The sequence below is a fragment of the Pongo pygmaeus genome, chromosome 18 (genome assembly GCF_028885625.2).
Source record: "Pongo pygmaeus isolate AG05252 chromosome 18, NHGRI_mPonPyg2-v2.0_pri, whole genome shotgun sequence".
NCBI classification, from domain to species: Eukaryota; Metazoa; Chordata; class Mammalia; order Primates; family Hominidae; genus Pongo; species Pongo pygmaeus.
In genome coordinates this window covers 67,006,226-67,034,198 of record NC_072391.2, presented here as the reverse complement: position 1 = coordinate 67,034,198, position 27,973 = coordinate 67,006,226, and the positions used below count along the sequence as shown (strand labels likewise).

Here is a 27,973-nt window from a genome sequence, read left to right as displayed (position 1 = left end):
AATATATTTCCTGCTGTTACGGTTCAATTATAGGATTAAAGGTCCTTTACAAAAGGCTTAAGGCAAAATAATTTTTAAAATTTAAATGTACAAGATGAAAAACATATAATCTAAATCTAAAGATATATATTTTTTAAACAGAGGAAAATAACAACAGACGGTGAATTTAAACCAGCGATACGCGTTTCACATCAAGATGGAATAAGGCACTTCATAGTCTCTGCTGAACAGTTTTTTGGCTGGGTGCAGTGGCTCACGCCTGTATTCCAGCACTTTGGGAGGCCAAGGTGGGTGGATTACCTGAGGTCAGGAGTTGGAGACCAGCCTGGCCAAGATGGTGAAACCCCGACTCTACTAAAAATACAAAGTTAGCCGGGTGTGGTGGCGGATGCCTGTAATCCCAGCTACTTGGGAGCCTGAGGCAGGGAGAATCACTTGAACCCGGGAGGCAGAGGTTGCAGTAAGCAGAGATAGCACCACTGCACTCCAGCCTGGGCGACAGATGGAGACTGTGTCTCAAAAAAAAAAAAAAAAGTTTTTAAAGCAAACATTAAGAAAGTGGAATTCAGGAAAGCAAATCAAATTGTAGTTTTTATTTTCAATATTACTATTATAATCCCAAAAAAGTAAGTCTTTGGCCAGCTTTCCACTGGGCTTTGATTTCCCTGCCTTTACCACGGGAATTCTCTTCTTTTTTTTTTTGAGATGGAGTCTCGCTTTGTTGCCCAGCTTGGAGGGCAGTGGCACAATCTTGGCTCACTGCAAACTCCACCTCCTGGGTTCAAGTGATTCTCTTGCCTCAGCCTCCCAAGTAGCTGGGATTACAGGCACGTGCCACCACGCCCAGCTAATTTTTGTACTTTCAGTAGAGACAGAGTTTCGCCATGTTGGCCAGGATGGTCTCTAACTCCTGACCTCAGGTGATCCACCAGCCTCAGACTCCAAAAGCACTGGGATTATAGGCATGAGCCACTGCGCCTGGCCCAACCATGGGAATTCTTTAGCAAATGGTAAAAGAGTTCATTTTAACCCATTACCATTCTGAAGTAATGTCTTTTTTTATTCATAATATTTAAAACATTTTAATAAAATACTCAAAAAATCTTCTATACATTAGAAACTGAACAATTCTCCTGCCTAACACAAGAGTGTAATATATAATGAAAAATTCTTACTAAGTACTTACGCCAGTGTCATGTTGTTGCTAGGATCAAGGCCGACTTCTATAACAGTAGTGCCTTCAATGTCCACTTCTTTGCAAGGAGTTGTATTTCGTCCAGTTACCCTGCAGGCCTGATAAAATCCATGTGGTTTCACTCGTCCAGAGTCATTGCCCACAAACACCTGCAACACTACAGGTTCATTATGGCCTTCCAGCTGAAACCAGAAAACATGCAACAGAAACACTAATTAGCATTTCAAATAATCTAATTATAAAATCAAATATTTAAGACCAAATCCTATACTTGTAACTGAATTACATTTAAAAATATTTAAATCTTCAAGAAAAATAGAGATAAAACATTTTCATAAAAGAGTTGGCTAAATTCCTGAAGTCAGTCATAGTTTTAATTCTGTATTAACTATACTTAAATTATAAATTTAGATGTCAGATAAATTATCATTTACAATTTATTTGTACAAGCAGATGAGAATGAATGCACAGTACTTCAGGCAGCATTTGGGTTGCTCAGGACCTACCACCATAACTAATGGAAAAACTCACAAAACTGTTAGTGGCATCATCATCATCATCAAATGAGAGTACATATACCGAATTTTTATTCTACTAAAGCTACTTGAGTAGAAAAGTATGAGTGCAGCTGTATGAATAACAAGGAAATGAAGCTCATTTTCACGGACTAGATGCATATATATAACATCATTAAATCCTGGGACAAAACATTATGATCTGAGAGACTGCTAGTTCAAACGGGGATCTATGGATCATTACAGGTCTCTAGCAAGCCTTCATAAATTAAATTATAATTTGTATGCTGAAAAATAAATAAATATTTAAAACAGCATTTGGGAACAAATGTTTCCAATCCTGATTCTTGATAAGGCTTATAGTTAAACATTGAAGCTCCTAATATAGAATGCAGAAAATCACAAAGTAAATTGTACAATGCATGCCAAAGTGCTTAAAAAATTCACACATCTTTTCTATTCCAGTACAGCTATATCTCTATAAAATGGTATCATAATGAGGAAAATAAGCAAACTAGTCAAATTGCTGGTCAGCAGAATCTAGAACAGTGCCTGGCATATGGAGGAGTGCAGTATTTCTTGAATGAATGATTAAACAAACTTTTAAGGTCAATTCATTCCCTATCATAGTTAAGCAATTAATCTAACAATACTTCTAACTAGACAAAACATAACTTAAAGTCAGGGCAATTAGGTTAAACATAATGACCAAACTACCAAAATATCTGGCTAGACAAATATTTACACAAAGCATAACATAAATTTCTCACTTGCCTGTTACCTGTCCTGGGATTGAAGGATTGGGTGTGGGTTAAGGTAGTACGTAGTGAAGAAGGGTAGGCTTGATATTGTACACATGACTATTAACCAACCTTATAAATGGTGGCAGACACATTTCCTGATTGATCCAGAGTTTCAATCATAATTTCATTCAAGTATAAAATCAAAGGCGGTCCACCTCTACTCCTAACTTAAAATACTGTTCAACTAACATATTTATACAAACTGTATTTAATAAGAATCTACCGTGTGACTAGCCAAAATTCCCCCCATTAGTATTTTGCAAGGGGTAAGGACTCTTGTTAAGTCCTCTCCCCATTCTCCCATTTTTTTGAGGTTTGTCTTCAAAGACAAATATTCTTTATACCAAGATATCCTAGGTGCTAAAATTTAAGTCTCTTTTAACTTTTAGTCTCAACTTTAAAAAAAATTAAGACTCAATTGATACCTCATTTCTTTTTTTTTCTCATTTCCTTCTTTCCTCCTGTACTTGAATGGATGCAAATAATATCCCATTTCTTAAACAGAAGCCTTAAGTATTAATCAAGTCTTTTCTCAGTCCAATAGTTTTGATTACTATAACCATCTCAAAAACCTTATTTTCAAAGTTCTTAATAATTTCTACTATATTTCTTTGAATTCACTTTAATATGTCTTCCTCCAAGGCAGGAGGATCACTTGAGATCAGGAGATCGAGACCAGTCTCGCCAACATGGTAAAACCGCGACTCTACTAAAATACAAAAATTAGCTGGGCCTGGTGGCACACACCTGTAGTCCCAGCTACTCAGGTGGCTGGGGCATGATTACTTGCACCCCAGAGGCAGAGGCTGCAGTGAGCTGAGATCACACCACTGCACTCCAGCCTGGGTGACAGAGTAAGACTCTGTCTCAAAAAAAAAAAAAAAAAAAAAAATTCTTTCTAAATATAAAGTTTGGGATGAATCTATCAAATATGAGGGATGAATCTATCAAATATGAGGGAAGAAAATTCATGATTTGAAAATATTTTACTTTTTAGGACATATTCTCATTCCCCTTTACATTTTAACTAAAAATTAAAATGATAAATAAAGTAAATACCTTTACTGTAGGAAAGCCTTGCTGTGTTCTATCTTTTACTGAGCCGCGGCTGCCCTCAGTCAGGTACCGAGCTCGGTGCTGTGTCTCAGGTTGTACAACTATCTTCAGCTCCTTTCCCTCACTTTTAACAGGATATTGTCCACACAACATAGGGCTCTTCTTTACTCCAGTTCCTTTTTGGTTTTCCAATGTTCTGAGAAATCAAAGCACAACATGGAGAAAGTATCAAAAAGAGTTTTTTGATTAAAAAATAAAAGCCATTAAGACAAAGGAAGAAACAGAACTGGCAATAATAGTAAAAACAACTATTTAGCTTGCTGGCAAAATAAAATATTGCCTAAAGGAAGATACACGAGTGAAGTATCTTTAAAAAGATTTTGTAAAAGTTTACTATATGATGCAAAAATAAAAGAAAGTACATTTGACAGAAAAGAAAATGAATGTGTATGAGTGGTAGGAGGAAGGGAGGAAGATTAAGTGCAATAAACTGAGACTAACAGGAAAGAATAGTTAATGTCACTATAACCTTTAACATTGTACTTCAGTCAAAATAAGATTTAAAAATTCCATGTATGCATTCCATATATAAATTCCAAAATTTGTATAAAGCTGTAAGATTAACTACTGTTATTTTTTAACTGTAAAGTAAAAGAAAAAAAGTGAGGGTAGCAAAAACAAAAAACAAATCCCCAAAACCCCTACATACCCCCATACAAAATGGCCTACAAACCAAATGAAGGTAGGTGTAGCTTATTCTTTTGAGTATCCTTCTCAGTAAACCAAACTGAAGAAATTATATAAAAAATTAGCGATTCAATTTTTATTGGGAAATTAGCTTTACTCTAAACAATCTTTTCTAGGAGTGTGATTTTTCAGATTATTTTTATTTGTGATCAGTTAAGTAATTAAAGCCCTCAATAAAAATTTTTACAATCTGGGCTTCACAGCACCAGCATTCTACCTTTTTTTTTTTTTTGAGAGGCAGTTTTACTCTGTCATCCAGGCTGGAGTGCAGTGGCACAATCTCAGCTCACTGTAACCTCTGTCTCCTGGGTCCAAGTGATTCTCCTGCCTCAGCCTCCCAAGTAGCTGGGATTACAGGCATGTGCCACCATGCCCAGCTAATTTTTATATTTTTGTTAGAGATGGGGTTTTACCATGTTGTCCAGGCTGGTCTCGAACTCCTGACCTCAGGTGATCCCCCTGCCTCGGTCTCCCAAAGTGCTGGGATTACAAGCGTGAGCCACTGCACCTGGCCCTTATTTTTTTTTGTTATGCTTTTTAACATTTATTTATAATGCATTTGCTATGTGGAATATATGTTCAAAGAAAAACAGTATCCCAAATGGTGGTTATTATGAATTCAGACAAACATACTTAATCTGTAAAATAGTTGAAGCACTGCAAATACATAATAAAAATAAGTAAAAACAATATTGTTAGTTATCTTTCCTTCTGAGCAATGGTGTGGTGGCTCACACCTGTAATTCCAGCACTTTCGGAGGCCAAGGGGGGTGGATCACCTGAGGTCAGGAGTTTGAGACCACCCTGGCCAACATGGTGAAACCCCGTCTCTACTAAAACTACAAAAAATTAGCCGGGAGTGGTGGCAGGCACCTGTAATCCCATCTACTCGGGAGGCTGAGGCAGGAGAATAACTTGAACCCAGGAGGTGCAGGTTGCAGTGAGCCCAGATCGTGCCATTGCACTCCAGCCTGGTCAACAAGAGCAAAACTCCATCTCAAAAAAAAAAAGAAAAAATTCACATACGTTTTAAAATAAAGTCAGGGTCATAGCTTTCTCTGTGACCCTCCTAGTCCTAAGTGTTGACTCACGTCGAAGATCCAGGAGCCAGATGACTGTGAAGAAAAATCTCCTCTAAAAGCAACCAGATCCCAGTAGGAATATTATGACTTCAAACACAGAGGAGCTAAGCAGGCTTAAACCTGGCTCTAATGTTTACCCCTCCAGCTGTAACCAAGTTGTTGCCTCAATCATCAAGAACAAAGTGAGGAAAGGCACTATCTTCAATGTAAATGGGGAGTAGGTTGAACCCTTGGCTAGGAAAGAGGCAAAAGAATGGAGCAAAGAAGGAATGAAACTAGCACAGGAATTCAGTAAGACTGATAGATAAGAGGAAAAGTTCTCAAGGTGCAATACTGTGCTTAATCATCTTTATATTCCCTGAACCTTGCACAGTTCCTGAAACATAACAGGTGCTGAAGAAATGTTTGTTGATGAAGGCAAATAAGAAGAAAGGGACAAAGAAAGGAAAGCAGAGGGATAAAGGAGCTTCTGTAATATTAAGATGAGAAACACCTAAGATGAGAAAGGTCCTAACTGGACAAGGAATGCCATTCGTGTAAATTTGACATAAGTAAATCAAAGATTACTTGTGCAAGTCATTTAAAAGGCCCTGGAAGAATAAATTCTATGAACATAAGTATCAAGTTGAAGCTAGAACAATGGGCAGTAAACCCTGTTTTTCTTTTCATCATTCTGGGTACAGATTCAAACATTTGGTCTAACTAGTGCGCAGTTCCTCACACATGAAAGTCTATGATATTCTCTTTTATACTAATCTTAAAGTAAAAATATTCATTTATTGAAACTATGTAGAAATATCCCCCAAATATACATACAAAGAGATGAAAGAAAATACTGCAAAATGATAACAGCAGATTTACTGAGTGACTAGATTATGAGGTTTTCTTGTATTTTTCAAATATTTGTAATTCATATCTATCAATTTTATAATAGAAAAGGGAAAATTTTAGTTTGAAATACAAGGAAAATTCATAGAGCATATCGATTAACTTGGCAAGACATGTTTTTATACTCACTTATGCTAGTCAAGCTAATATTTATAAGGGCAAATAAATGAAAATGAGTTTTACTAGTCTAGCAAAACAAATGATCTCACTTGGGATGAAGACTATTGAGTGAGTATACACATTATGGCTTAAAGAATATCATATGTAATTAAGCAATTTCTAAAATGGTACTTTAGAAGTCCTTAAAACTATCTTTATTTTCTAAAATGTAAAAATGGAATACATACATATTGAGATGTATAGACATGTAAAACCATGAAAACATCCACTAATGCTTAGAAACGTAGTCAAGTTACTAATTTTTAAGGCATGATGGCTTAAGAAAAAATAAAGTAGCAGTCAGTTACATGGGATTTTACTTCTAAATGACAACCAAAAAGGAAAATCCACCATCATGGCATATTCTATTCAGAAGTCTTAAAATGACATTCTAATTTATTTGTGCCACATAATCCTTCTGGTGGCCTATGTCAAAAAAATAATTTTCACTACAAAAAGCCTAAAGTAGATTTCACATCCAGATGACATCCTATCTTAACTTACAGAAATATCTGTACATGTACAGAGACATGGGGCAATTGATTCTCAGGACATTTAGTTGAGAAATTTAAGAATGATATGGCTAGGAATATTCAAATACTAAGCTTTTTTTTTAAATGGTTTTATTCTCTAATTAGACTCTAACATTTTAGTCATATAAAAATGCTATTTTCATCTACAAGCTATCAGATTTCTATGTGGTATCTTGAAGATCAATAAACTGCTGTATACATTTTAAAGTACATTTTCTAAATACTTAGTATGATATAAATTGCAATTTTATGGCACATTAGATCTAAGGCTATATCCTTATCTCTCAAAACATTTTAAGATTTTTTTCACTGTTGAAGAATACAGGCTTTTAGCTTGACATGCTCTGAAAAATTATTTTTAAGGCCTATTTTTCTATATATTTAGGTATGGTTTCATCCTTTCCTCAATATAGTTGTTATAAATTCCAATTTTAAACTTCTTCCATCATTTCCATATACTACTTTCAAATATTTTTTTCATTACCTAAGAAGCTGGACATTTCTTCTGCTTGATGGAATTTCTGCTCCATGAATTATTTCATGAAAGAGTCTGTCTTGACCAATGTCATTATACTTTCCCTGGGTAACCTCAAATCATTTCTAAGATACAGCTATCATACAAAAGTAGCAGAAAAGATGAAGGTCAAGATATTTAATTAGCAACTGCAAATCACTGTGTTTACTAGCCATAAGTAAAAATTCTATTTGCTCTAAATTTGAACCTTCAACATTCATTTTGATATAAGAATGAAAATTTGTCTCTGGAACTTTATATTAAAGACTTTCTCCACTGAAGCACAAATAAACACACATATGTAATTAAATGATATTCATGAGACTTTCAGATCTGTGTTACTATCACAGTTACTTAAGTATTTACCTGCCGTATTCATTACATTTCAGAGCCTTAGTTTATAAGTAATAGTTCTACAAATATTATGTTCTGAAATTATTGATTTTATTAAATGGCAACATTTTAGGAAAGAGTATATCTTATTTTCTTTTAGGTAATTTACTAATTTGGACTTTCTAAAACTGAAAAGCATTTAAATATTCATTTTCATTTAACTACATCACCCCAAAGGAGGTAAAGAAGCAGTGTAGAGTAATTATTGCTTAAAGGGTAGATATTACTTTTTAAAATGCAGTGAGGGAGTGCTTACGGGCAAGTTTAATATATATTAAGAATATTCTCTATAATATTCAACTGAATTTTTAACCAAAAAAAGATCAGTGATGTCATCAAGTAGTAAACCAATCTAAAGCTTCTTGATCACTTTTTGTGTAAAACTGAAATTGTAGGAGATGCTGGGTCCTAGTGAGTTAAATTTTAACAAATTATTTTGAATGTACTATACAAAAATCTAATTTAAAAGTCTAGCAATTAAATATTACAATAAAATTACTAAAGGAATTAAAAGTCATACTAGTCTGCATTATAGCAGTGAATATTCTGTAACATAGCTATTGAACTATATTAGTGGGTAGTGTGACTGGCAGAGATGAAAGAAAACTCAAACATGTACCATGATCCTGTTGCATCACCCTCTAACTAAGTAACCCAGAATCACAGAAAAAAAATGAGTGATTTAAAAAAAATATTGACTCTGTACAATCAATGTATTACTATCAAAGGAAAAAAGCTTATGAAACATGAATCTAAATGATGAGAATCAAACTCTCAGTTTTTTCTTGTTTTCATTAATTAAAGAGAAAAAAATTAAGTCTAAAATCCTCTAAAAAATGTAAACCACATGAGGACACAATGTGAAAGAGAACACAGCTCTTAGAGACTGTTTGAGTTGTTTTGGATGGAGTCATTACATTGCTAGTTCTTTTTTTTTTTTTGAGATGGAGTTTTGCTCCTGTCGCCCAGGCTGGAGTACAGTGGCGTGATCTCGGCTCACTGCAACCTCTGCCTCCTGGGTTCAAGCGATTCTCCTGCCTCAGTTCTCCCGAGTAGCTGGGATTACAGGCACGCGCCACAATGCCCGGCTAATTTTTTTTGTATTTTTAGTAGAGATGGGGTTTCACCATGTTGGTCAGGCTGGTCTCGAACTCCTGACTTCAGGTGATCCGCCCGCCTCAGCCTCCCAAAGTGCTGGGATTACAGGCGTGAGCCACCGCACCTGGCTGAGTAAAAATATTTTTAAGTCCTTTTAAAATATAAATTCATTTGAAATTTAAGTTATTTCAAAACAGATTATTTTCATTTTCTACTACCTAACTATACTGACAGTAAGATATCTATTGCTAGAATCTATGATTATTTTATTTTCTAGCTAGTAAAAGTTGGTAATTTTAAGTTAAAATTTTCATGTATTTCAATGATAAAATTAGCACTGTTGCTTTATATGCAAACTTGAGCTGAGCAATTAGGAAAAATTGGGAATGTTTTTTTGTTTGTTTGTTTTGCATAATGATGATAGAATTTTAAAAAATGTGAATACCAACCCATTTCCCGCTTTTGAGTTGCCTTTGTTGTCCGTGGTAAGCTGAGAAAGCACATAGTGAGGTGCTTTGGCACTGTCGGCATCAAATATATCCATATTAGATTCTTCACAATCTCGTCGTTTGACCCCCGGCCTCTGCTTTGGATTTCGTTTTCGTGATTTACGAGGTACCTCAGTGTTATCATTGTAGGAACTGGTGCTCATGTTACTGAAGTTGGAGGGGGAATCCTCCATCCACATACTGCAGCTCTGCTCAGATTCCAATCCACACCCCTCATCCTGGCAGGACATCCGACTGTTATCCAGCAAGTCCTCAGGTGGTGGTGAGATGTACAAGACTGTGTGCCTCTTCGGTGTTGATGGATGCTGCTGAACTGTGTTACTGGTTAACTGCTTTTCACTTACCCCTCTGTTACTTACCCCCACGGCTGAGGAGCAGCTCTCCACTTGCATAGCCTTGCTGTCGGTGACTGAGGTAGAATAAATGGTAGGGCTGGAAGAGGTGGTAAAGGAGCTGCAAGCACCGCCCATGGAGGAAGAGGAGGGAGCTGAAGAAGCATCTGCAGTGTACAATTCAAGAGTAAATACACTATACATGTTTTCACCTATGCTGGCTAGCAGTCCCATTGAAAATGTGATTTGTGAACTGATTGTTTTTCCCCAAAATGAATAGTCAGAATTTGGTTACGTTTTAGAATATAAATGCTTCAAGCAATATAAGGCCTAAGAAATGCAATTTTTAAAAATGCCCAAATAGCATTATTTTACTTGTGTTACAATCAATAGATTTTTAAAATCTCATTTAATGTTTTAAGCTGTAAAGCAAAAATAAAGCTTTTATTGCCTCAGCTGGACATTCTATTGAATTTTAATCATTTAAAATAATAAAGAAAACCCCAATATGAAATATATGCTTGTGGTCCACATTCAATGCCAATTAAATAATTCATTATAGAATTTGAAAAGTGGGACTGTGCTTAGCCACAAAATATTAAAATAAGTTTCTAACCTATGAAGCAGAGAACTACAGGTCATTTTTAATGCAGACACTCCCTGCTTCAGAGGCAAATCCTGGAATAAAAATATGAGAAAATAAATGAGAAAAGAGCTGCTGATTATTCCAGATATCAATTATAAAATGAGAAATAAATAGAAAAAATATATAATCAACTGAATTGGAGGCAAAATGGAACTGGTATTGTCACTACGATTTGTTGTAACATCTAGGAGAATCAAGACGAAAAAGGTTTGATTTGGAACATTCTGGGTTGTAGAAGATAAGCAAGTTAATTCATTGGGTCTCCAGAAGCTGGAAGTGGTAGTTCAAAACCATAAGCTCTAAAATAAATCCATCCTTTATGACATAATGAAAAGCAAAGGAAGAACTGATTAATGGATGGATTTCTCTTAATAAAGTACCTGATTACATGCTTGACAATTGGTTAGAGCTGTCCATTTTCTCTCTTTTTAAAGGGCCTGGTTGATTGTGACTAGTAAGGGAATTTTCCAATATAAGAACAATGGTAAATTTTACTGGGTGAAATCTAACAGAAAATAGTTAAGCATAAAAATCTCTGGAGAGCATCAGAATTAATATTTTTTATAAAACTATTTATCTATTATGCTTAGCAAGAAAGATTTAAGTAGATCTTTTCAGCATGTGTGGCAACTGGCAGAATAGCGCACTGAAAATACTATTACTTTAGCCCTTAACAGCATAACCTCAGAGGTGCACTGATTGCTAAGGTTGGAAGTTGTCATGACTAACATTTTAGATATCATTTTATCTTGTTCACAATATGGAAAGGTTTGTCATCATATACACACACAAAAATAAAAATAGGTAATGTGACAAACAAAGATATGTTTCAATCTAAAATTAATTTGTATCTATGACCAAGTATGCCACTGTTTTAAAGTGTATGATAAAACTGTATGTGCAGTTATTGGAATTGCAACATACACATCAATTATAATATAAAGAACAAAATGTAAGAATGTCAATGTTTACATAATTAAAAGCCAAGTGCCAAAGATCTGTTTTTTCAATTGAAAACATGTATTTAAAGTACACCTAAATTATCTGAATGAACTATATCCACCCAGAATTCTTCATTGCTGTCAAGGCTAAAAAGCACAGTAATTAATATTAGTCATCAAGAATATGATCTATATAAGGCCACATGGAAAGATTTTTCCCAACTATCCGTAAGTGAAGGAGCCTAAAGAAATTAGATGATACCAGTTCCATTTTCCAGTATGTATCCTTCTCAAATGCAGTAGCTGAAATTGGAAAATTCAGTCACTTTAAACTGCATTCCAATTTAAAGGAAAACTTATCAATTTTGTATCATGCATTAATGCAATGTTTTCTTAGTAAATAAATATTTTAAAAAGTTTGTAAAAACTACAAAATCTATATGCTAATGTCAGTGACAGTTTAGGAGCTGATTTGTAGCCACTTTGAGTTTAAATATAATTTTTTTCCTTGTCTTTTGAAAAATACTACAGAATTCATTTTAGAAAAAATAGAAAAAGTATTACATCTAACATTCCTCCATCTGTTCCAACTATTGGCAAAAACGAAACTAATTTTTTGTGTACTTATGAGCCTATGTTCTTCATTTTCAAAGAAATACAAGTATGCAGCATACAAGTATGCAGCATGCAATATTTGCAGTGGAACACACAAAACATGAATGCTGTGAACTTATATTTCTATAAAGCAGCTTTCTCCCACTCACCCTTTTTAAATCTAAGGATCATGCACATGAGAATGCAGAGTATGAACATCTCAGGGATCCCTGTTCATGACAGATGGAAAGTACAGGTGAAAAGCAATCATGAACCCAAAAGCAAGTTATATGGTATTATGAATTTAATATGCACGATATAACCTTGTCTTGTTCTCTGAGGTAAAAAATTTTATCTTGCAAATCTTAGCAAATATCAAAACCGTAATGATTATAAAACCCAACTGATTTAACAGTCATACATATGTGTGTGCTCTAGGGTAAGTATGCCAAACTGTGATATCATATCCTACACAAATTTAAATATTCTATACATTTTCCATGGACAGCTAACACATGATTGTGTGTACACAACTGCAGGATTGATCCTGGGCATACTTATTAAAGTTAGCACAAAACTATGACACTGAAAATATTAACTCTGTCAGAAGAGAATAGTAAGCATCTTTTAACTGAAAAATATTACTTTTTAAAGTGTACCTCAATTGCAAAGATTCTACTCATTTTAAGACAAATGAAATAATTTTTTTTAAACTGTAAAATTCTTTTTTTTTTTTTTTTTTGAGGCAGAGTCTCGCTCTGTTGCTCAGGCTATGGTGCAGTGGCACAATCATGGCTCACTGCAGCCTTGATCTCCTGGGCTCAAGCAATCCTCCTGCCTCAGCTTCCTGAGTAACTGAGACTACAGGCACACAACACCATGCCTGGCTACTTTTTAAATTATTTGTAGAGGCAAAGTTTCGTCATGCTGCCCAGGCTGGTCTCAAATTCTTGGGCTCAAGCAATCCTCCAGCTTTGGCCTCCCAAAGTACTGGGATTATAAGCGTGAGCCACCACACCCAGCCTAAAATTCTTTACCATGGTACTACTGATACTCTGATGATGATAATGATGTATAAAATCTTTCATATCAAAACATTACATTCTGGTTAGCAAGAGATCTGAGTGCATTAATTAATAATGCCATGTGAGGTAGTAAAATGGAGGGTAAGAACTGTGAGCATCTCGAAAGCACTGACAATATCTTTCTCATCTTAGATCCTCCCAACACCTATCAGAGTGCCCACATTGTAATAAAATTCAAATTATTAAATTGATTTATGGGAAGCCAAAAATTTGATAGTATTTGGAGTTACATTAAAGTTAAGCTGGCAAATAAATGTAGGTTGAAGAATAAAAGAATTTTTATTATTTTATATTCAAATATAATTCAAATATAATTCAAAGTACTTAGAATATATATTACTACGATAGCATTATTTGATACAGGGAAAATACTAAGAGTCTAGAGGTAACTATTTGCTATCTCTACTGAGAGTACTCTAGTAATATTATTTCCTTAAATTATAAATAGCCAAATTACCTACTTATATATCCATAAATTTACCATGAAAAAAATCCTTAATATCCTATTAAAATATAAATACATAAAATAATGACATCAGAACATTTTAAATTTCTAATGCTAATTAGTCATTTCCAAGCATTCCCAGAAAAGTGCTAACAAACCCTCCTGGGAATACCACTGTATCACTAAATAAAATATCAAAAAACAGCTTGATATTCTATAGAACTAAAGTGTGAATGCAATTCTGACCCGTCTATATATTCTTTTTTTTTTTTTTTTTTTTGAGAGGGACTCTCGCTCTGTTGCCCAGGCTGGAATGCAGTGGCGCAATCTTAGCTCACTGCAACCTCTGCCTCCCAGGTTTCAAGTGATTCTCCCGCCTTAGCCTCCTGAGTAGCTGGGATTACAGGTGCCCACCACCATGCCCAGCTAATTTTTGTATTTTAGTAGAGATGGGATTTCATCATGTTGGCCAGGGTGGTCTCGAACTCCTGACCTCAAGTGATCCACCCACCTCAGCCTCCTGAAGTGCTGAGATTACAGGCGTGAGCCATGGTGCATGGCCAAGTGAATAAATTTTATTGATTTTTTTTCTTTTATGAAGGAATTATCTTTGAACCTATAGTCTAACTTATATAGAATACTTCTTTTTCCTTTTTCTTTTCTTTTCTTTTTTTTTTTTTTGAGACACAGTCTTGCTCTGTTGCCAAGGCTGGAGTGCAGTGGCACAATCTTGGCTCACTGCAACCTCCGCCTCCTGGGTTCAAACGATTCTCCTGCCTCAGCCTCCCGAGTAGCTGGGACAACAGGCACCCGCCACCACGTCTGGCTAATTTTTGTATTTTTAGTAGAGACGGAGTTTCACCATATTGGCCAGGCTGGTCTTGAACTCCTGACCTTGTGTTCTGCCCGCCTCAGCCTCCCAAAGTGTGGGATTACAGGTGTGAGCCACTGTGCCTGGGCTAGAATAATTTTATTTTTTCTAAAGCATTTTCTGTGACCACAGAAAGCACAACAAACTGAAGGAAAAATTAATAGACCATTCTATAATTTACTTATAGAAATTTATAATGTCAGATTATTTTAAATAGAATAATTTTAAAATTTAAAAGAGGCAGGTAAGTGTCATAGGTAAAGTATCCTGTATTTAAGTCTATATGCCACTATTAGCAGTAGCCAATTATCAGACCAAATGCCAGTAGCAATGGTGAACTTGAATTGTACATACGGCTTCTTTTAATAATTGATGGAAACTATAAATACTCAAAAATAGTTGAGATTCAAAGACTGGCAGATATTAAATAATGTCTACATGGAATATGAATACCCCAGAATCTGTAATTTAATAAAAGATGAAACAGGATTTTATTTCTTTTCTTTTCTTTTTTTTTTTTCTTTGTTGAGACAGTCTTGCTCTGTTGCCCAGGCTGGAGTGTAGGGGCACGATCACTACCCACCGCAGCCTCGACCTCCTGGGCTCAAGCGATCATCCCACCTCAGCCTCCTGAATAGCTAGGACTACAGGTGTGCGCCACCATACCTGGCTAATTTTTGTATTTTTTGTAGAGATAGGGTTTCACCATGTTGCCCAGGCTGGTTTTGAACTCCTAAGCTCAAGGGATCCTCCCACCTCAGCCTCCCAAAGTGCTAGGATTACAGGCATAAGGCACCGTGCCCAGCCTGAAAAAAGATTTTAAACGATACCATTTATAGAAACCCATGTAGATTTTATATACTCCTTGCTTAAACTGTATTTTAAACTTAAGAACTATTAGCTCTAGATTTGTCAACTAGAAATTATTTTAACTACCATAATATATTAGTGCTTAAAATATCATAAAAAAGATATACTTTATATGGAACTAAAAACTTTTAATAGAAAGCTTTGAAATTAGAAATATTTGCTGAAGTCCTCAAAAGAAATACCTTTCACTGCTTTAAAATATGACAGAAATGATATTTAACTTCCAAGCTTCCAAGATTTAAAATTTGATCCCTAACATTTGAATATGTACATATTTTATTTTTCAACATCTGTGCAAAATTGAGTTTTCTAAAAAAGCCAGTTTAAAAAAAGCCATAAAATTTTGCAAGTGTGCTAAGTGAATAAATAGTGGAACAAAGAAGGAATAAATTATTGACTATTCAAAAAATAATCATTAAAAAAAAACAAGATATTTGGAAACAATTTTTTTTTTTTTTTTTTTCTTTTGAGAGAGTCTCGCTCTGTTGCCCAGGCTGGAATGCAGTGGCGCAATCTTGGCTCACTGCAACCTCTGCCTCCCAGGTAAAAGTGATTCTCCTGCCTCAGCCTCCCGAGTAGCTGGGACTACAGGCGCCTGCCACCACGCCTGGCTAATTTTTGTATTTTTAGTAGAGACGGGGTTTCACTGTATTGGCCAGGCTGGTCTCAAACTCCTGACCTTGTGTTCTGCCCACCGTGGCCTCTCAAAGTGCTGGGATTACAGGTGTGAGCCACTGCACCCGGCCTTCTTTTTTTCTTTTGAGATGGAGTTTCGTGCTTGTTGCCCCCGCTGGAGTGCAATGGCACGATTTTTGCTCACTGCAACCTCTACCTCTCGGAGTCAAGCGATTCTCCTTCCTCAGCCAACCAAGTAGCTGGGATTACAGGCACGCACTACCACGCCCAGCTAATTCTGTATTTTTAGTAGAGACAGGGTTTCACCATGTTGGTCAGGCTGGTCTCGAACTCCTGACCTCAGCTGATCCGCCCGCCTCAGCCTCCCATAGTGCTGGGATTACAGGCGTGAACCACTGTGCCTGGCCAGAAACTATTTCTGATCTAAAACACATAATGTTCAACCTTCATTATTTCTTCTTAAGCATTATATTTTTCTTACTGGTAACAATGACCAACTCTGAAGTTCTCATCTGATAAGTCACCAGATACAAGGACATATTTTCAGATTAAAGAAGAAAGATATTCAGAGAAAAAAACTGTAAGGCCAACACTCATGTTGCCAAGAGATTGAAATATCTAGAACACACAAAGTGGCTGCAAACCTGCTTTGTCAACACCTTACATGCCAACCTTCATTTTCTACTTTTCTTCTTCTTATAATATTAATGTAAAGTTTAAAACTTTACAAAAAGTTTTAGTTTCAATCAGTATCAATCCACTATTTAGAAACAAACAAACAAAAAGTAAGAAAGGAAGAAAGAAAGGAAGAGAGAAAGAAAGAAGGAAAGACTTATGAAGAAGTCTGAAAACAAGACCGACCTATACCCTGGGTGAGATTGGATGGGTTAAGTGTCTCTGGCACTATTTGTCTTCACTATTGACAGACACTGTCACACAACCCACCACACGATGCCTGTCTCTGAATGGCGAAGCTAGAATGCAAGTTAAGTGTATTAATAGAAAAAACAACTAGCATCCCAGCATATAAAATAAGCATTCCAGATTATTAAAAAAAAACAAAAATTGTAGGGCTGATCATTTAATTTACATGATTAAAACAGTTTCAATCTCCCATTTGTACTTTTCCCACCCAACATATGTTTACATGTTAAAATAAGCAATGTTTTAAAATAAACTTCAAAAAATTTAATTATTAACCTCTGAATGCATGTGGGGAAATTTCTTAGACAAAATTTTTGTGAACTCTTATTCACCAATTTGTTCTGTTTATAGATGCTCTCTAATCCATAAGCCAGAATTCTCTCTTTCAGGTGCTTTTCAGGCTGTTCCCTTACCCAAACTCTTTTGAAGCGTGGAAGAAGATATGTTCTGAGCAATGTACTTACACTGTAAAAAAATCTATATTTCAGCAGCAAAATAACGTTTTCATTTTTCAGACCACATTGACTCCTACATACTTCTTTATACTCCCCTTAAAAAAGATACCAATTTATACTTTTAATGATATATGCTACTTTGTATAATATGTGTGATCCTAGAGGCTTTATTTTTTTAAAAATAATGAGCACTACTGCTGAAGCTGAAGAGTTTGTTTCTGATTTATTGCAGACATCTTTTTCTTCTCCAGTCCATCAAATTGCCATTCAGGGTTCTAATGTTATAAAACAATTACTCTCCACTTTTTAATCTGAATTCTCCTTAAATAATTATTTCTACCTTATCAGAGTATCATTAATATACTCATATAATATTTACTAAAGAGTGCTCCCTGAACAATAAAATGCTTATCCTGAAACTTAGAGCAATGTTTTAAATGTATTTTTTGTTCTATCCAAACAAAATTTTTTTCTATTCAAACAAAAATTCAACCCAAAGGATCTAAGCACAGTGTATAAAACATGTACTAGATATACATATTAAATAATTTGATTTTTAAGTCCATGTAAAATTCTTTCCTAACGGAAGAAAAAGATGTTTTCCATCATCCAGTGATTTAAGTACTACTGGATAGCATCACTTGTCAATACTGAATGAAGAGACTAATACTCAGACGTAATCTTCTGTCTCCAATAATTTAAACACAAAAGGCAATAATTAAACTAGCTGACAGCTACATTTATTACACTGCCAAATATACCAGAAAGTATAGGCTAAAAAGAGAGAGAGACAGAGACAAATACTGTACTACTGAAAGATAATGCCACTTTAAGATAAAAACAGAGTATCACTAAACTTCAAAATTAGAGAAAAAAACAGTTCCAAGGGATGTTATCTGAAGGACACTTCAATACTCTACAATACATTTTAAATAGTTTAGATTAAAAATTAAAGGCATTCCTGCCAATTCTAGTCCAATGTTTTTACTTTTTTTTTTTTTTTTTTTGAGAGCGAGTCTCTCTCTGTTGCCCAAACTGGAGTGCAGTGGTGCAATCTCGGCTCACTGCAATCTCTGCCTCCCGGGTTGAAGTGATTCTCCTGCCTCAGCCTCCCTAGTTGCTGGGATCACAGGCACCCACCACCACCTCTGGCCAGTTTTTTGTATTTTTTAGTAGAGATGGGGTTTCACCATGTTGGCCAGGCTGGTCTTGAACTCCTGACCTCAGGTGATCCACGCACCACGACCTTCCAAATTGCTGGGATTACAGGTGTGAGCCACCGCGCCCAACCCTACATTTGTTTTTTTTAAGATATGACTAAAACAATAATAAAAAATAGTTTACAGTATCATTAAAAACTTCTGATTTAATCAATCAGGTTTTAGACCTGGGTCTGGAGTAAAGTGTACATTAGATCCAATTGTAGACAAAATAAATTGCCTAGACAAAAAACCAGAAGTCATAAATTGCTCTACCAGAAGTTTTTTTGTTTTTTGTTTTTGTTGTTGCTTGTTTGTTTGTTTTTGAGACAGAGTCTCACTCTGTCGCCCAGGCTGGAGTGCAATGGCGTGATCTCGGCTCACTGCAGCCTCCGCCTCCCGGGTTCAAACGATTCTCCTGCCTCAGCCTCCCGAGTAGCTGGGATTATAGGTGCCCGCCACCATGCACAGATAATTTTTGTATTTTTAGTAGAGCCAGGGTTTCAACCATGTTGGCCAGACTGGTCTCAAACTCTTGACCTTGTGATCCGCTGGCCTCAGCCTACCAAAGTGCTGGGATTACAGGCGTGAGCCACTGTGCCCAGCCTCTACCAGAAGTTTTGATCATTAACCATGCAACTTAAATCACTTCATTAAAAAAATACTATTAAGAACTCTTAAACAGCAGACTTTATAGAATTAGTCCTTCAGAAACTGTCGGTCTTTCCCTATGATTTCATCATCCTCTACCAATGTTCCTTTTATATACAAAGGTTCTGATATGGTTTAGCTATGTCCCCACCCAAATCTCAACTTGAATTTTATCTCCCAGAATTCCCATGTGTCGCAGGAGGGACCCAGGAGGTGGTATTTGAGTCATGGCGACTGGTCTTTCCTGTGCTATTCCTCTGACAGATAATAAGTCTCACAAGATCTGATGAGTTTATCAGGGCTTCCACTTTTGCTTCTTTCTCATTTTCTTTTGCTGCCACTATGTAAGAAGTGCCTTTTGCCTCCCCCCATGATTCTGAGGCCTCCCCAGCCATGTGGAACTGTAAGTCCAAATGAATATTTTTTCTTCCCAGTCTGGGGTATGTCTTCATCAGCAGCATGAAAACGGACTAACACAGTAAATTGGTACCAGGAGTGGGGTGTTGCTGAAAAAATAACTGAAAATGTAGAAGTGACTTTGGAACTGGGTAACAGGCAGAGTTTGGAACAGTTTGGAGGGCTCAGAAGAAGACAGGAAAATGTGGGAAAGTGTGGAACTTCCTAGAGACTTGTTGAGTGGCTTTGCCCAAAATGCTGATAGCGATATGGACAATAAGGTCCAGGCCGAGGTGGTCTCTGATTGGAGATAAACAACTTGTTGGAAACTGGAGTAAAGGTGAGTCTTGTTATGTTTTAGCAAAGAGACTGGCAGCATTTTGCCCCTGCCCTAGAGATCTGTGGAACTTTGAACTTGAGAGAGATGATTTAGGGTATCTAGTGGAAGATATTTCTAAGCAGCAAAGTATTCATTAGGTGACTTGGGTTCTGTTAAAGGCATTCAGTTTTATAAGGGAAGCAGAGCATACGAGTTTGGAAAATTTGCAGCCTATGTGATAGAAAAGGAAAACCCATTTTCTGGGGAGAAATTCAAGCTGGCTGCAGAAATCTGCATAAGTAGCAAGAAGCCCTAACATTAATAATACCCAAGACCATGAGGAAAATGTCTCCAGGCCATGTCAGAGACCTTTGTGGCAGCCCCTCCCATCATAGGCCCAGGAGGAAAAAGTGGTTTTGTGGGCTGGGCCCAGGGTCCCCATGCTATGTGTGGCCTAGGGACTTGGTGCCCTGTGTCCCAGATGCTCCAGCCATAGCTGAAAGAGGCCAATGTACACAGCTCGAGCTGTGGCATCAGAGGGTGGAAGCCCCAAACCTTGGCAGCTTCCATGTGGTGTTGAGCCTGTGGGTGCACAGAAGTCAAGAATTGAGATTTGGGAACCTCCGCCTAGATTTCAGAGGATGTATGGAAGCCCCTGGATGCCCTGGCAAAAGTTTCCTGCAGGGTGGGGCCCTCATGGAGAACCTCTGCTAGGGCAGTGCAGAAGGAAAATGTGGGGTTGGAGACCCCACACAGAGTCCCTACTGGGGTACTACCTAATGGAGCTGTGAGGAGAGGGCTGCTGTCTTCCAGACCCCAGAATGGTAGATCCACTGACAGCCTGCACTGTGCACCTAGAAAAGCTGTAGCCACTCAACGCCAGCCCATGAAAGCAGCCGGAAGGGAGGCTGTACTCTACAAAGCCACAGGTGCAGAGCTGCCCAAGACCACAGGAACCCACCTCTTGCATCAGCGTGACCTGAATATGAGACCTGGAGTCAAAGGAGATCATTTTGGAGCTTTAAAATTTGACTGTCCCACTGGATTTTGGACTTGCATGGGCCCTGTAACCCCTTTGTTTTGGCCAATTTCTCCCATTTCGAACAGCTATATTTACCCAACACCTGTACTCCCATTGTATCTAGGAAGTAATCAGCTTGCTTTTTATTTTACAGGCTCATAGGCAAAAGGAGCTTGCCTTGTCTCAGATGAGACTTTGGACTGTAGACTTTTGGGTTCATGCTGAAATGAGTTAATGAGTTTGGGGGACTGTTGGGAAGGCATGATTGGGTTTGAAATGTGAGGACATGAGATTTGGAGGAGCCAGGGGCAGAATGATGTGGTTTGGCTGTGTCCCCACCCAAATCTTAACTTGAATTGTATCTCCCAGAATTCCCATGTGTTGTGAATCATGGGGGCTGGTCTTTCCCATGCTATTCTTGTGATAGTTAATATGTCTCACGAGATCTGATGGGTTTATCAGGGGTTTCTGCTTTTACTTCTTCCTCATTTTCTTTTGCTGCCGCCATGTAAGAAGTGCCTTTCGCCTCCCGCCATGATTCTGAGGCCTCCCTAGCCATGTGGAACTGTAAGTCCAATTAAACCTTTTTTACTTTCTAGTCTCGGGTATGTCTTTATCAGCAGTGTGAAAACAGACTAATGCAGGTTCCCACTAAGAGAGTGTCAACATGACAGAATAACAAAGTCAGAAAGTATATCCCATGGCCCACATATATATACATCTTGACTGGTGTGCGAAACTTCAAAATAAGAGCAAAAATAGACTGGGTGAGAATGAAAAGAAAAAAAGTCAAAATAAAGTTCAAAACTAATTTTTATAAAGAGAACCTATTTTTTAAAACCTTACTAATGGCTGGGCATGGTGGCTCATGCCTGTAATACCAGCACTTTGGGAGGCTGAGGTGGGCGGATCACATGAGGTCAGGAGTTCAAGACCAGCCTGGCCAATGTGGTGAAACCCCGTCTCTACTAAAAATACAAAAATTAGCCAGGCACGGTGGCAGGTGCCTGTAATCCCAGCTACTTGGGAGGCTGAGGCAGGAGAATCACTTGAACCCCGGAGGTGGAGGTTTCAGTGAGCTGAGATCGCGCCACTGCACTCCAGCCTGGATGACAAAAGTGAGACTCTGTCTCAAAAAAAACAAAAAAGCAAAAAAACAAAAAAAAAACTTTACTAACAAAGGAAGTTAGAAACACATGGGGAAGGAGGTCACTGTTTATTCAATAATTACTACTTGTCAGAAAATGTGCGGTTATTTTACATATTTATCTTCATAAGAACCTGAAGAAGAAGTTGGTATTATTGTCTAATTACAAGGGTAATATTATTAGAAATTTATTTAACGTTCCCAAGAGTCCATCTATATAGGAGATATGATATGACAGCAATTAGATTCAAATTCAGTCTTTATGACTCCAAAGCCTGTGTTAATCTCATCTGTGAGAAAAATAAACAAATAAATAAAACTATGTACATGTTGTGTGTGTGTTTGTAAGTAAGTCTGATCTAGAGAATGGCTGTATGGACCTGGTACTTTGAGGTGCTTTCTCATTCATTTTCTGATTTAATTTAGTTGATGATAATACCCTGTAATTATATGGAAAGAATAAATTCTACCTGAGTGGGCTAAATACTACCAGTACACATATTCTTGATACATATATGCAATGATGGATGAAAAGTGAATATAACCTTACTTATGCCAAATATAAATCCATCAAGTATCTAATATATCCCATATCTTTGTTAGTTTTTAAGAGTACAGTTTATTGGACACTTTTATTCATTAGTCATTTGCACCCAGTGATTTTTAAATTATGAAATACTTACAACACTCATGTAGCTTCCACTCATATTCAAAAAATGCTACCATTTTACTATTTTATTTTTATTATTATTTTTTTTTTGTGAGTCAGAATCTCACAATCACCAGGCTGGAGTGCAGTGGCGAGATCTCAGCTCACTGTAATCTCTGCCTCCCAGGTTCGAGCGATTCTCTTGCCTCAGCCTCCTGAGGAGCTGGGGATTACAGGCACCCGCCACCACACCCAGCTAATTTTTGTATTTTTAGTAGAGATGGGGTTTCACCATGATGGCTAGGCTGCTCTCAAACTCCTGACCTCAAGTGATCTGCCCGCCTCGGCCTCCCAAAGTGCTGGGATTACAGACGTGAGCCACCATGCCTGGCCCATGTATGATTTTTTTTAATTTTATTTTTTAAATTAACAAATAATAATCATACATATTCATGGGGTAGATAATGTTCTGATACATATAATGTACAGTAATCAAATCAAGGTAATTAACATATCCATTATCTCAATATTTATCATTTCTTTGTGTTAGGAATGTTCAATATCTTCCTTCCAGCTATTTGAAACTATACAGTATTGTTAACTACAGTCATCCTACAGTGGTATAGAACACTAGAACTTATTTCTTCTATCTAGCTGAAATTTTGTATCCTTCAACAAATTTCTCCCTATACCTTCCTTCCTCCTACCCTTCCCAGCCTCTATTATCTATCCTCTGTCTTATTTTACTTCTATGAGATCAACATTTTTTAGCTTTCACATATGAGTGAGAACATGCAGTGTTTAACTTTCTGTTCCTGGCTTATTTCACTTAATGTCCTCCAGTTCCATCCACATTGCCATAAATGACAAGATTACATTCTTTTCTATGGCTGAATTCCAGAGGAAAAAATATCACAGAAACAGGTGAAGTTCCTTTCTTATAAAACAATTAGTTATAAACACATTTTTGCTTATATTTTCAATCTTGTTGGTGATATAAAAAAGTCCACTTCTATGCATTAATTTCTTAGGCAAAATTGTACAGAATGCATAAAATCAGTATCTATTTTCTATAAGTATTTAGCTTATGAATGTGAGAATCTGTGAACAGTTTCAAAATGCTGTTCTGTTGACTCAAGTAATATAAAAATATGCTTACTTATTAGAAACTGAATAAATCACAATATTTATAAAAGTGTTATTAAGAGGACAATAAAAAGAGAAATATTAAAGGAACAAAGCAATAATAGGCCAAGTTTGCTTTTTGGCAATGTCAATTTGTAACTGTCAAACAATTAGCAGTTCTTTCTGAATTAATGGCTATAGGCCCAAGTTTGCTCTCTAATAATGCAGACTTCAGCATAAATCCATCCATACATACCATCCATATGTATAAGTGTATGTATTTAGATTTACTATGTAATTTCAGTATAATAAGATAGAAGAAGGAGTAGAGATTTTTAAATCTGCTTGCAACATGTTTTTAACTAGGATCTGACTTCCTTCTAGAAATGGTCCAGTTTTCTTGGAAAAAAGGGAATGGCCATAAAGAATAACCAAGATCAACTCACAACATTTTAGCTCGCAGGATCTATAGGTGAATTACCTTTTTTGTTAGTGGGTTTCTGGTTTAATTTCATGAATAGTATACTACATTAGGTGGCAAAAATTCTGAAATATGTTAACCCAGGAAAGCAATCAAAGGCAAATTTCTTCCTCAAATTTAGTCAACTCAAGAAAATCCTCATTATATAACTGTAAATACTTTCTAACATAAGTAAATTAAGTTATAATAAATTCAATGGGATAAAAAAATTTTGTTGCTAGAAATCACTTTTATTAAATTATTATTATTCTAGAAATCAAATTCCCATTTGAAGATCCTGACACAGGTAGAGAAGAGGTATGGCTTTTCAACTCAATATTCTATACACCGCCTAGTTAAGGATCTTGTGTTTCCCTAATTGAAGTGATAGCACATAATGCCAAATTCCCTCAAGCACAATGGGAAGGAGTAAGAACTAAGTAAAGGAAAGAAGAGAGATACATTATGGCTAGAAGGATTGTGATATGATGACATGCAAATTATTTAACACAATTCTTGTCACATAGTAGGAACTTAAAAGTGATAATATATTTTCATTTTTTAAAAGCTGTCTCCTACAGGAAGGAGTAACATATTTTCTTCATCTCAGTTTTTGTACAGTGTATTATTATAGATGGTTTAGAAATTTCTATGATTTTAATTCAGGTGATTAGGAGATATGAAATGAATTAAAATATAGCTCTTATTTGATTATAGGACATTAATTTGCATCTCTAGTGCCCTCTCTTATAGTATAAATAGCACTCAATGAAATTTTGTAGAAAATACTTGTTACATACTTGAGATTTATTAAGTGACATGGCAAAGAACTCAAAGCACTATATATTGAAGCTCTTCCAAAAGAAAACTTTATCATATGGATCACTTCACATCAAGTTATGAACTTAAAAACTGACAGTGGTCCAACAAGTGGAGATAATCAACCAAGATTTCCACTGTACACACTTTATGACTGTGTATTATCTATACATGTTAAAAACTGCTATGAAGTTAGCCAGGTGTGGTGGCACGCGCCTGTAGTCCCAGCTACTCGGGAGGCTGAGGCAGGAGAATCGCTGGAACCTGGGAGGCGGAGGTTGCAGTGAGCGAAGATCATGCCACTGCACTCCAGCCCAGCAAAAGAGCAAGACTCCATCTCAAAAAACAAAAACAAAAACAAAAGCACAACTGCTATGAAGTATTAGTGTACTGTTACTTCTAAAAAGAGTACTAATATATAATTACTGAAACCAAAATATCAATATTATGAAACTATGCAAAAAAGAATTATTAATGCATTATTAAGATTCTCTGGCTGAATTATAAAATCTATAGTTTAATTCATTTTTTTTTGTTTTGTTTTGTTTCTTTGAGACGGAGTCTCACTCTATCGCCCAGGCTGGAGTGCAGTGGCGTGATCTTGGCTCACTGCAACCTCTGCCACCTGAGTTCAAGCAATTCTCCTGCTTCAGCCTCCCAAGTAGCTGGGATTACAGGCACCTGCCACCATGCCCAGCTAATTTTTGTATTTCTAGTAGAGACGGGGTTTCACCATCTTGGCCAGGCTGGTCTTGAACTCCTGACCTCATGATCCACCCACCTTGGCCTCCCAAAGTGCTGGGATTACAGGCGTGAGCCAGCGCACCCAGCCTAGTTTAACTCATTGTTTAGTTCAAGAATTTGAATTAAAAATTTTAAAGAAACTTGAAACAGTCCACTTAGAAAAATATATTTTGAAATAAACTAATAAACACAATGTTATATTCCCAAATGAAGCCAAACAAATCGAGTCTAGAATAGAACAAGAAAATAACTTGATTTCTTAAAATGAAGACTAAAGTGTATTGTTTACTTCCATGAAAGACTTTCTATTTTAAATAAATTAAGTAAATTTAATGGTTAAAACTGTGAGCATACAGATTAAAAATAATATTTGAATACACAGCATGTGAATTATGTCTCAATAAAGCTGTTGTTTAAAAAAACCCCAAACCTGCCATATATCTTTTCAAAAGCCCCAAATTCTGATATAACTCATTTAGTTCTCCTAAATAATACCTATGTTTTAATTTTGTATAAACTATATTATAGGATTATCCAAAAAATAAACAAAAGAATCTTTTCATGATTTGTACTTCTTCTTAATAAACTTATTTTGCCAAAAAGTGTCATCAATTCATTTGGATAACTTTTATGTTTTAGGAACATGGCCTCTCTTTTAACTACTGAGAACTTACAAAATGGTTCAGAAAGTTTATATTTTTAAAGCTTTTATTCATTGATATATTGAACATCTAAGGCTTAACTACCTTTCCACTGGGACAAAAACAGAATTCTTAAAAATGAGGAGGAGGGACCAGTGTGGTGGCTCACATCTGGAATTCCAGTGCTTTGGGAGGCCAAGGTAGGAGAACTGCTTGAGGCCAGGGGTTTGAGACCAGCCTGGGCAACACAGCAAGACATCTCTACAAAAAATTAAAAAAACAATCCAGGGCCGAGCATAGTGGTTCACACCTATAATCCCAGCACTTTAGGAGGCCAAGCGTGGAGGATCACCTGAGCCCAGGAGTTCGTTCGAGAACATCCCTGGAGAAGCAGCATAGTGAGACCCTGTCTCTACAAAAAACACAAAAATTAGCCAGATCCATCACCTGAGGTCAGGAGTTTGAGACCAGCCTGGTCAACACAGTGAAACCCCGTCTCTACTAAAAATACAAAAATTTGCTGGGCGTGGTGGCATGCACCTGTAATCCCAGCTACTCAGGAGGCTGAGGCAGGAGAATTGCTTGAACCTGGGAGGTGGAGGTTGCAGTGAGCTGAGATCACGCTGCTGCACTCCAGCCTGGACGACAGAGTAAGACTCTGTTTAAAAAAAATAATAAAAATTAGCCCGGTTCATGTGGTGGCGTATGCCTGTGGTTCCCAGCTACTCAGAAGACTGAAATGGGAGGATCACTTGAGCCCAGGGGGTTTAGGCTGCAGTGAGTCAAGGTCACACCAGTGCATTCAACCTGGGTGACAGACCCTGGCTCTTAAAAAAAAAAAAAATTAGCCCAGTGTGGTAGTGTGCACTTATTTCCCAGCTGAGGTGGGAGGATCACTTGAGCCCAGTAGTTGAAGGTTGCAGTGAGCTATGATCGCACCTTGCACTCCAGCCTAGGTGACAGAGCTAGAACATGTCTCTTTAAAAAAAAAATGGGGAGGACAACAAAATTGGTGACTCTGAACTCCACCTCCCAGATTCTGACACTTGGCCCCATGAAGAGGGGAGAAATTGTGTCTAAATAAGCCCCTTTCCCCCACACCTTGACCCTGGGATTAGAGGATTAAAATATATTATTGATGGGAGTGCATAAAAGTATGAATTGTGTAGAAGCAGATAAAGGCTTGAAAGACACTCTTTTACCCAATATTCTGGATTGTGGATTAGCAGCATCATATTTACTTATTCCCTTAGTAACATGAAGAGGAAAAAAATCTAGATTGGTGAATCTGAGAAACACATTTTAAAAAATTAAACAACAAAAAATGTCCATGAACACTCATATGCCCAGTCTTTAAATTTTAAAATTTAAATTAATTTAAAACTTGTCAAACACAAACCTTTATGGCAGAACTAGAAGTCTGTTCCCACCAGGCCCTCATACCTGAGAGCAGCCAATCCGGCTCCTTCAAAACTCTGAAGAATTAACTATATCAAGAGTCAATATTTTTA

At 36.7% G+C, this 27,973-nt stretch overlaps 1 protein-coding gene across 8 annotated transcripts in view; it reads right to left on the bottom strand.

The window, feature by feature from the left end:
- Window positions 1–27,973, bottom strand: part of NFAT5 (nuclear factor of activated T cells 5) — a 143,020-nt gene that overhangs the window by 45,830 nt on the left and 69,217 nt on the right. For 5 of the 8 annotated variants that reach the window (XM_054454144.2, XM_054454145.2, XM_054454146.2 and 2 more), the window contains 3 exons: window positions 9,433–9,991; window positions 3,573–3,765; window positions 1,187–1,377 (listed from right to left, as the gene is read on the bottom strand). In XM_054454144.2, coding sequence (XP_054310119.1) covers window positions 1,187–1,377; window positions 3,573–3,765; window positions 9,433–9,991 — 943 coding nt within the window. Of the gene's footprint in view, window positions 1–1,186; window positions 1,378–3,572; window positions 3,766–9,432; window positions 9,992–10,440; window positions 10,503–12,175; window positions 25,391–27,973 lie in introns of those variants that run through there. The other 3 variants (XM_063654487.1, XM_063654486.1, XM_054454149.2) reach the window with 3 other exon arrangements.